The sequence below is a fragment of the Clytia hemisphaerica genome, unplaced genomic scaffold (genome assembly GCF_902728285.1).
Source record: "Clytia hemisphaerica strain Z4C2 unplaced genomic scaffold, Clytia hemisphaerica genome assembly, whole genome shotgun sequence".
Lineage (NCBI taxonomy): Eukaryota > Metazoa > Cnidaria > Hydrozoa > Leptothecata > Clytiidae > Clytia > Clytia hemisphaerica.
Genome location: NW_027103498.1, coordinates 244,415 through 255,598, shown reverse-complemented (window position 1 = coordinate 255,598; position 11,184 = coordinate 244,415). Strand labels below are relative to the sequence as shown.

The 11,184-nt window shown below is 38.1% G+C and overlaps 1 protein-coding gene across 1 annotated transcript; it reads right to left on the bottom strand.

Moving 5' to 3' along the window:
• Positions 1–370: 370 nt before the first annotated feature.
• On the bottom strand, positions 371–2,716 carry LOC136798813 (uncharacterized). Its single transcript, XM_067055488.1, has 2 exons — positions 1,176–2,716; positions 371–383 (listed from the first exon to the last, which is right to left on the bottom strand). The coding sequence occupies exons 1-2, from the start codon at positions 2,714–2,716 to the stop codon at positions 371–373; spliced, it is 1,554 nt and encodes a 517-aa protein (XP_066911589.1).
• Between the last annotated feature and the right edge of the window lie 8,468 nt (positions 2,717–11,184).

Genomic DNA, 11,184 nt, shown 5'->3' with positions numbered 1-11,184 from the left:
CGTCCTTCGAGAGTCGTCATTGGTCCGCCGTCCTTCGAGAGTCGTCGTTGGTCCGCCGTCCTTCGAGAGTCACCGGGTAAAAAAAGAGGGATATTTCAATTTTAGAGTGTTTATCTAGTGTTTATTTTCCAGAAAGCCAATTTTTCAAATTAGTGAGATCATTCTTACCTGTCAATTGCTTATTCAGAAACTTTTTACTTATTAATTTATATGTCCGTGTATTGGGTCATAGAAGGATTCTGTATCTATTATTACCTAGTACTAGGTATGAATATGGTCGTATGTCTTGGAAATATATGGAAATACATATGGGATAGCCAACATGAGGCTAAATAAATCTCGTACACAATTTTATAAAATCAAAAATAAATCATAAATAAATCCTAAATCAAAAGTAAATCAGAAATCCAGTGATTTGCCCCTCGCTCTCGGGTACCTAATAAACTCTAAAAATTAAATATCCCTCCTTTTAACCCGACGACTCTCGAAGGACGGTAGACAAACGACGACTCTCGAAGGACGGCAGACCGACGACAACTCTCGAGGGACGGAGGACCGACAACGACTCTCGAGGGACGGTAGACCAACGACAACTCTCGAGGGACGGCGGACCAACGACGACTCTCGAAGGACGGTGGACCAAAGACGACTCTCGAGGGACGGCGGACCAACGACGACTTTCGAAGGACGGCGGATCCACGAAGGACGATAATAATATATATTTTTATTATTAATATTTTAAGGACCAGATTAATTAATTAGATTAAATTGAGGACGAATAAAATGAAAGAGAGGCTCCCACGATGTCCCTCCCAACGACCTCCTGGTCCGACGACGACTCTCGAAGGGCTCCACCCTGACCAACGACAACCTTCGAAAGAAGTCGGCGACCCGACCCACGACGACTAGTCTGGACCGGCATTATGAGACGAACCCCCCCCCCCCTCAGACCGCCCACCGGCGAGTCTTTAACAAGTGCGCATGGAGATTCGTCAGGCAAAGCGGACAAAAAAAATGGAGCAAAAAAAAAAATGGAGAAAAAAAAATGGAGCAAAAAAAAATTGAGTAAAAAAAAAAAATTTGAACAAAAAAAAAAGATGATCCTTCTGTTGTAATGGTGTTTCTTCTCTCTCTCGTTGGCTTCGAAAGCGCTTCTGAGGCTCTTCCTAGAGTACCGTTGAGCATAGGCGTTGAAAACCCGTATGTCAAAAAATGCTCGTTGGCCTCTAGTCCAGAACCCCATTGCAATTATATCAGCCCTTGCTCCTGGTTCTTGGATCGTTCCGGATGGTAGTTCCTCTCCTGTGATGGCTTCGAGAGGGGGTTCGATCATGACATCTTTCTTTATGGTGCTGACTATATTGGCAATAGTATCACGTAACTCGTTGTGTCTCTGGTAGACGAATCCTCCTTTGGCACACGATAGGGCATGATCTACTGAGTATGGTTTTCCACAAGCGCAGTGTGTTGGAAGGTGCTTAAGTGGCCAGCGGTAACGAACAGAAATGGCGTCAAAAAATTCCCTTTTACTCAGATCTGAGTTTTCAGATTTTAAGGGGAGGGCGGTCAACCAATTCGATGCACCGTTAGCTTGGGCAAGTTCATTTGCTTTCAGTTCATCAGTGTTCATTTGTGATCGTAAATCCTCTACTTTCTGTTTATTCCGGACCTCTCTCTCTTTTGAAAGTTTGTATTTCATATTTTGTTCATTACTTTGGTTCAAATCTCTTCTTTGATCAATAATATTGTTTTTCAGGGTTTCACTTAAACGTTCAGAGTTTTGGTGTTCTAGTTTTGCAATTTCTGATAGTATTGGAATACCTAGACCTCCCATTTTTACTGGTAAGGCGAGCAGTTCTCTCTCCAACTCACTACAACGATGTCCTTCTGTGATGGCAGGAATAAACAAATCATCAATAACATTATCGACAGGACCTAGTAGGTCGGAAATGTCACTCATTACTCGGAGATGGTAGTTGAACTTGTGCACAAATCCTCCGACGAACGCGGCATAGGCACATTGGGGTTGCGATTTAGCGATTTTACTTAGTTCCGAGATTTGATCCACCCAGCTGGAAACTTTGGTCTTAAAATATTCTGTTTTGGATTCCTCTGTCCCGATTATTCCTCCTAAATATTTTCGACCAGCACTAGTAATTTTGATGTTAGTGCCTTGAAAAAGTTTTTTAGCCTCCTCTAGTTGGTCCTCCTTTACAATAAGCCAGGATTTTGATGCTTTAGGAAAATATCCGAGACTGGGTCCAATTCTGTTGATCTCGTTCCACCATTTTAACAGATTAATCAGTTTTCCTCCTCCGGCAAGGTCATCCGCAAAGGCGGCTTCTTTTACTTCTGCTGAAATAAGGTCCTCTTTTAGTAAATCAAGGAGAGGCATTAAACCAATGGCATAAGTTGGCATTGCCATGGGGTCTCCCTGTGTAGTTCCTTCACAGGATGAAAGTTCAGAGCCTCCCATTACAAAAAGTCTAGACTTACGTTGATAGCAATTTGAGACATAGGTGGATAATGCTGGGCATAATCGTTTGATGTTGTGTAGAAAAGCATTTCGGTTTAGGGTATTAAAAGCATTTGAAGCGTCTACAAGCAGTATGGCATCTGTACTTTGTTCGTTAAAGATCGAGTTCATGGCATGTACAGCTGCCTCGCTCCCAGCCTGCTGGCCTGCACAAACTTGCAGCGAACCAGCAGCATTCATTATGTCTCCTTTAATCACATGAATTAGAGTTTTTCCAAAAATACGCCTTAGCACCTCTCCTATACCTATTGGTCTTACACCAGGGTTCTTGTCAAGGGGCACAAGTCTACAAGCAAGAAATGCTTCTATGTCTCTTTCCTCCGAGTTTGGGTCTAAAAGGCGTTTGACAAAGGATTTTCAACATGTTAGCCAGCGAAGTTCGAAGATCAGAACCCACGGTACCATAATTCCTCGAGGCAAGGATTCTTCGCCAGCCATCAGCATCAAGGGCGGAGGGACCAGCAGATCCTCTTGTTTTGAGTGCAGCGGACAAGATTGCGGTGCCGTCAATCGATTCATATACGATGGGGTCAATTTGAGCAGGTTCGCCAGTTAACAAAATGTCATTCTGTGCATCAGATCCTTCAGGGTGTAGCTCTTTGAGGGATCTGAGAGTGTCTTCATTTAAACCAAGAATACCACCATTAGGGGCTTGTTCAAGAACACGAAGAGCTGCTTTAATGTTGCCCCTAAGCATGTGCTTTGTAAACTCAGCTGTAGAGGATTTAGTTGACTGTCTTTGAAATTCATTTAGACGATTTTGAATTTCTTTTGCTTCATTTAACAGTTTTTCAAATTCTCCTTCTTGCCACCATTGTAGCCTTCTCATCAGAGTTAAAGAGTGTTCTTTACTGGTTGATCTAGCATGTGGTTTCTGGAGTAGAAGGTTTGGCATACACATAAGCATTTTTATGGACACCTTTGAAAAGTTTGCTGAGTTTGTGTTCCAAAAATCAATCAATTTCGTCATTTCCAGAATGAAAGTCTTTCCAGCTTTACCGGAAGGTAGAAGGAATAGATTTTTCCGGAAGAAAACAATGTCATTATAGCAAGTGTTCATAAAATTAAGGAGTTGGTCACAGGAGTGGGGACCCCATATGGGTTTAGGCGGTGGTGGGTGATTTGATGTAGCGTGGGTTGCTGCTGGTTGAGTCGGGTTTGCATTGGATATAGAGGGGGAAGCGGTAGAGCTGATTGGTGTGCAATTGATCTGTTGAGGAGTGCTTATCGGTTGGGTTGAGGTTGGGTGGGGAGTGGTGGCAGTTGAGATGGGTGATGATGGCGGTTTATCAGTAGTCGGTGAGGGTTTGTCTTTAAGATGGTGGTTTCTGTGATTGGTTCTACCTGACTTGGTGGTAAAAGTCCTGTCGCACATGTCGCAAGGGTAGCTTTCGGCTACTGGGGCTCTTTGTGATTGGCTGGGTTGTGTTAATGGTAAAATTTTCTCAGGATTATTGTCTAAAGATTTATTTGGATTGATACTGTTTTTGTTGAATCTGTGTTGAGTATGGAGGGCATTTAAGAAACTCTCTCCCTGATTCAAGCGTTTTTGGCAGAGGAGAGGGTCCTTGGTAGTTGGTATCAGAAGAGTGGTTGGTCTGTTGTCTGTCTCAAGCAGTGGTGGGGGTGGAAAAATCGTAAAAATCAGACCGTAAAAATCAGACCGAAACAAGACCAATATCAGACCTAAGCAAGACCGAAATCGGACCGGAACAAGACCAATGTCAGACCTAAACAAGACCAACGTCAGACCAAAACAAGGCCAAAATCAGACCGGAATCAGACCAAAATCAGACCGGAATCAGACCAAAATCAGACCAAAATCAGACCAAAATCAGACAGGAGTCAGACCAAAATCAGACCAGAATCAGCATTGCAATCACATTCAACCAATAGGAGGAGATGTAGCTCAACTTCCATTACCGTCTCAGAGCATTGGAGGAGATCTTCATTTCATGATAGGAATTAAATACCTGAAATACTATATATAGGCCATTTCACGGTCGAAATGGATCATGGGTAATCAGGACTGATTGCGCCTCCATTACGGCTTCCCGTTGGCTAGACGCAAAAATCTTCAAATTTTTTCAAAACTTTGGACCAATAGTAAGTCGTTATTAGCGCGCAGTGGTCCTGATTACCCATTACGCTTTGCGACTGTGAAATGGCCTATTTATCCTATCTTTGAATCTTCAGTAAGCAATATCAACTATACAGAATGGGCATCCAAGTTAACCCGGACATCAAATCACCAATCAGACAAAACCTATCAAGAGTTTGGAAACTATTCTAGTCGCGAGTTAGGGAGTTTCTAGTTTCGAGTTGGGGAGTTGCTAGTTTCGAGTTTGGGAGTTAAAAAATAACCGGCTACCGAAAAAGAATAACATACATCAAAAGTACGATTTTGAAAGTAAATGTAATATGAGAGTAATATATAACACATATAATACGTATAATACATATGCCACCTGTAATATGCTTATTTGCCTTAAACACGTGCGCTGAGAGCATGGAAAGCTATTTTCTACAATCAAGGTCATAATATTTGAGAAAAAAGAGAAATCCAACGGGAAGTTTTTGAACCACAATCGATTTTTAAGTGGTCTAAAGTAGGTTGGAAGGGTAGAGTTTTAACTCTGAGTTTTAACATGAGACTTAACCCTATTCGGCCTAGGGGGGGGGGCTCTTTCTGTTCGGAGGTCAAACTATTGTTAATAGCTCCTGAAATAATAGAGCTTTTGCCGTGAACTTTTCTGTAAATTTTAGGAATTTTTATTTAGCTTCAAAAAAAAAAAAAAAATTGACACCTAAATATTTTCACACCTTGAGCATGATGACATTTCTGACAGTAAGGTGTCACAAAAATTGACACTTTTCCAATACAAATTTATTTTCAATGTCAAATATATCGTTTAAACCGTAATTTATTGAATATTTAGGATAAAATAAGAGCATTTTAAACTCAGGGCATCTTTTTTCTAAAGCCTTTGTTAGAATATAATAGCTATTTATAAGAACAAAGGAAATTTTCGGTTTTTGCTCACTTTGGGCATGATGAGTGACGTCATCAAAAATTTTTTTTATCAAAAGCTACCTTACGTCACAAGGATCTTGTGTGCCAAATTTTATCCAAAAAGACCTACTAGATCAAAAGTTAAGGGGTGGTACAGGAAAAGCCCCCCCTAGTTCTGAACCGCCCCTAAAAGCCTAGGTTGAATAGGGTTAAGACTTAGGACCTTCTTAGGATCTGAGGATCCAAAAGTTCAAAAATGGTCCAATAAGACTCAGAATATAGCCTGGAAGTCTGCGAACCCCTCCCAAATTGAAATATTCGATTAAATTAAAAAGATAGCCAAAAATCGACTTTCTCGCCGCAACTTTAAATCTTGAAAAACGTTAAAATAACCAAAATTCTCAATATATTATGACCTTAATTGTACTGTCAATTCATATCCATTTATATTTCCTGCATCACAATGAGTATAAATATAATTTTTGATTAAAGTGACTTTAGAACCATTGTATTTTATAATCTGATCAAAATTTTTATTAAAAAGTGTCAATTCCAATGATAAAATGACAAAGGAAAGTGTCATTATTTTTCTAGCTCTATAAGCTATCTTTACGAATTTTTTGAGGCTAAGATGACTGTCAACTTATATCCTTTTATACAATAAGCATCACTTGCAGTATGATCAATATTTTTTGGAGAATTTGTTTGACAATCATTGTATTTAAAGATTTTGTCAATATTTTTACAAGAACGTGTCATGTTGTCAGCATTATGACAATGTCATAACAGTATTTTGGCTTTGCTAGCCAGCACCTTACCATTTTCATGATCTTAAAGTCAATAATATGTTTGATACTGGCCAATTTGAAATTTGTACTTTTGGGCTACATTAGTTTAAATTAGAAAATTTTCGGTCGCCGTAAAGTTTTACGAACTCCCCAACTCGGAACTAGCAACTCCCCAACTCCCCCAACTCACCAAATAGAACATTACCTAGACTCACCTATCAATGATATCAAGAATTTAGAATCAGTCATCGAGATCTCATCAGATCAAAATCAGACCGGAATCAGACCAAAATCAGACCGGAATCAGACCAAAATCAGACCAAAATCAGACTGAGCAAGACCAAAATCAGACCAAAATCAGACCAAAATCAGACCGAAACCAGACCAACGTCAGACCGAAACAAGACCAAAATCAGACCAAAATCAGACCAAAATCAGACCAAAATCAGACCAAAATCAGACCAAAATCGATTCTTCAAACTTTACAATCCAATTCAGAACTTTGAATCAACCCATACCGAGAAGTCACGAAAAATTCTGTTCGGATTTTGATAAGTGCCCCAACAAGTGCCCCAAGCTAAATGATCAATTGAAAACGCTTTCGGCTGACGGCAATTTAGTATCCTGAAGCTCGCGCTCAAAAATGTAGTGAGGAATGTAGCGAGAGGGTCAGTTTAAGAGTGGAACTATGAAATTTCGTGGACCTTTGGATGTATCTTTTTTGGACGTTTCGAGCATTGTACGTTTTTTTGACAAGTAAGAATTTGAATTTTCATATGGGTCAATTTATTTTAATTTTCAATATTCATCCTCATATGAATCAGGAATAAAGGCACCACCAAACTTTTTGTGTTCAGATTTTTGTAGCTAAATATCCAGACCAGTTTTCAGAGCATGTCATGGCTGCCCCCAAGGAAAAATTATACCATTGAAATCCTGCCCTTAAACTTTGTGTACCCACCAAGAAAGGCTGCTAAAAAACCATATGCAAGTTTACACAAGACAACCAGGCGGGAATGTCACAATCAAACACAGTCAAATTTGATTAGCAATCAAATCAAATATATTGAAGTCAATCAAAGTGATTGGTGTCGAAGAATTTAAGTCAATCAAACTTCAAAAAATATGTAAATCTTTGATTGGCTCTGATTGAACGTTGGATTCGATCGGCTTTGCTCTGGATTATAAAACCAACAAATAATTTCATAAAGAAATGATATACTCATTTAGAACAATATAAGATAGAATTTCAATTCAAAAAGAAATACTTATGAAACATAAAAAAAAAGGAACATTTGGCGAGTTCCTGTACAGTAACTTTTCTTTCCAGTAAAGAGCAGAACCCCGTCTGTACCTTAGAGGTGAAGCAATCACTAATGCATCTTTTAGAGCAGCTGATGTAGACGGACCAGAATTTTAAATGCAATTTTCTGCTTGAATGAACTTTTCTTCTTGCGTATGATGGTGAACATTCAAACCATTAGCTGAAATCCCAACTTTCTTTGCTGCCTTTTTCAAAGTGTTTACAAAGTATTTTTCAAAGTGTCAGGAGTACCCCATTTGTCCCACATGTCAGCTATGGTTACCATGAAAGATTCCCAACCAACTCGTCACTCGTATCTCAGTAACTGTCCCTATTCCAGCTCCATCAAAATTCTCGAACATGCTTTAAAGGGAACGACGCATGGTATATTTATGAAATGCTGATCTAGCATTGGCACAAACATCCATACGGAGGAGTATTTAGGAGTGCTGGATCATAACAAAAACCAAAAGTGACTTTATTCCAAAAAATATATTCAATAAAGTGAATATAATTTACTATAATGTTCAACAACAACACAAAAAGACTTACATAAAACTGAAAGAAAAAAGAATGTCTTTTTCTTTTGAATGAAATCGAGTGTTTCTATTTTTAAATGAAAGACATTCTATTGTGAATTTATTCGGAAACGTCTTTGCAATCTTTTTGTTTACATTTTGTCTTCATTCACTTTCGTTTACTGTTGAAAACATAACAAAGTTTTAGCTATACTCTTAAACCGCGTATAACTGTCGGTTAAGCCAATCAGCTTTCGGGCTGACATCAGCATGTATTTCAGAGTATACCATGGAAGTACCAGCAACTCCGACCCCTACTATAAGTATAGCGCTATTCCCTTTAATATTCTTCAAAAAGTTATTTTATTCGTCCGTCAAAATGGACAGCCCTGTATCATCAGATATTCAATCTCCACTCGAAGTTCAAACCATACCAAACCCACACTCCCGATAATCATTGTGAGGGATCGCGCTCCTTTCATCGGTGGTAGCAGAATTCACGAATGGCCACGAGGTATCACTTTTCCATTGTCATTTTCCATGGAAGCTTTATTTACATTGAGTACACGTTTTTTTTTATAAGGAACACGTTTATAAGGAACTCGAGGCAGAAAATGGTCCTAAAAAAAAGGAATTGTTAAAGAACTGCTCAGGCTGAGAATAAGAAAACAAGTTTTAAGGAATCCAATTTTTGCGAATCCAAACTTAGCAGCTATGTAAATAAGGAATTCAATTAGGAACTTTGAGGCTGAAATTCTCTGTAAAAATAAGGAACTCCAGGCTCAGAGCAAAGTTAAGGTTCCTAATAAAAAAAACAAAAACGTGTATACATTCTCATTTTCTTTTTTTTTTAGTATTTTTTTGAAAACTAATAAATGTGATTTAACGCTTGGTGCAGGTAACTCGCCTGCAAAGAGATTCATCCCTGCAATGCAGGTTCAGTCTGATTGGCCAGATTTCCGAGATATTATTTAGCAGTACTTTCGTGCACATTTTGATAATTTCGATGCGCTCACATAATTTATGGCAAAAAGGATAATAAACAAAATGGCTTTTGGCTGAAAGTTTGTAAATGTGGCTGATGTTTTGATGTGTTTTTTTAGTAGTTTTGAAAGTTTTTAGAGCTCGTGAAAAGGTTTTTGTGGTAAATTGTTTATGTGTGTCTGCCTGGGTTTCGAAGTTCAGAAAGTCTGTCAACAAGGGTTCACACACAGACTGTTTCAAACATTATTCTGTATCAAATTGTTCTACCTGCACCAAGTTCTATAATTTTAGAACTTTGTGACTTGAGATATATTGAGTTTTTCTCTAAAATTTTGAGCTTGAATTCCCAGGACATTTCAAACAATGAAGAAGTCATAAATTTTAAGGGGTTTTAATAATTTTTGTTTGGTTTAAAAAAATATAATTGAAATATATACCTAAGAAATTTAAAAAGAACTATTTACAAAACAAAATATAATTTTTTTTGGCAAAGGAAATTCAAAATTGGATGATTTCATTGTAGTCTATCTTCTGATCATCATCATATCTGAAAAAATTAAAATTAGACAAAGGAGATTAGGATAAACAGCTACCGGGTGATTCGGTGACTTTTGCGGTGGCTTTCTTTTCCTTGTTAGTGCAGACGTAGGGGTCGGATTTTTTACCTTCTCCAACAACAAATTCAAAAGATTATCTGTAAAGGTCCCACTTTTCATCATTTTAGTTTTCTCCTAGAGTGCAAAATTATGGATACAAAATTTATCCTTTTTTTCCTTTTCAAAAGGTATCATTTTCACCTTTATTCAAATTTAGTAGCGCACTCTTATGGGCACAGTTTTGGTCTTCGTTAGTTTTTCATTGTTTGGTGCATAAAATGTGGCTAATTGGTTAGAATAAAAAATAAAACTTACTCAAAGTCTGCCCAGTCAACACTGTCAACTTTAACGCAGTTAGTTTTGATCACCGGGGTAGGCAATGCAAAGATATCAACCAATTGACTTTCGTAGGACGAATTGACAGGTGCTTCTGAAAAGAATAAAGAAGAAAAATTATTTTCATTGTGAAAGAAGATGTCTTTACCAAGATAAGAGAGTAAAGTACTCAAGAGAAGAAAATTCTACCCATGAAGATGTGTTTTTAAAGTTTAAAAATCGCTAGTTCAAACTTTGAAAGGTTTATACCTCCGGATCAAGAAGGAATTAGAAACTCGTTTATAGTCCGTTTGATAGCTTAGAGTATCCTCTTTCTTTTAAGCGCTTTCGGCGCCGCCGCCGCCCAACTTTAGTCTAGCAAGCTAGACGACTAATTTATACATAGTAGAAATAAAGCAAAAAGTAACGAATGGAACAATTTTAGTCGTCTAGAAACCTTTGTGTACTAACTCCAAACAAAAGAAAAGTGTCAATATTGCAATTATAATTCTTTCCTGCTCAAAACAATTCTTGAGAAAAAATAATATGTGTGGATTTGTGTATTGAAAGTTTTTCATTTGAGTTGATTTCGTTTTGAGAGTTTGTTGTTGCTTGATAAATTGTTTTCTCTCTACGCAAGTTTCTGCGTAGCTAACCCCTGTATCTATAAGGCTGGAACACCGGATTCTTCCAGTCGTTTATACAAATTATTATTAGTAGTAGTATTGGTATTATTAGTATTACACGCATTATAAACGACTCCAGTCTACCCAACTTAGATTTTAGCTGCGTGGACCTGACTAAATGATAGAAAGGTGCCGAGTAGTTAAACTTCAAACTGATTCGCTGGAAGACAGAATCAAGTTAATCAGGGCCAAATTTGGAGGTTCTTCGATCACTCGTTGATAAAAAATGGTTAAAAAACGGTCAAAATCTTTAAAAAATGGATTTTTGTCAAATTTTTGCATTTTTTGACATTTTAGCTTAAAATCATGCTGACTTTTTTTTTGCTTTGCTGCGTGAAGTCCAATCCGTTACCTACGAGTAAGACCAAAAATGACGATTTCTAACTCAAACTGGGCATTACAGGAGGGCTTCGCCCTCCTACACAGCCGATGTCTGATATATACG

Coding starts and splice junctions, on each gene's coding strand:
- LOC136798813 (XM_067055488.1), bottom strand. CDS start 2,716: ATGAATGCTGCTGGTTCGCTGCAAGTTTGTGCAGGCCAGCAGGCTGGG.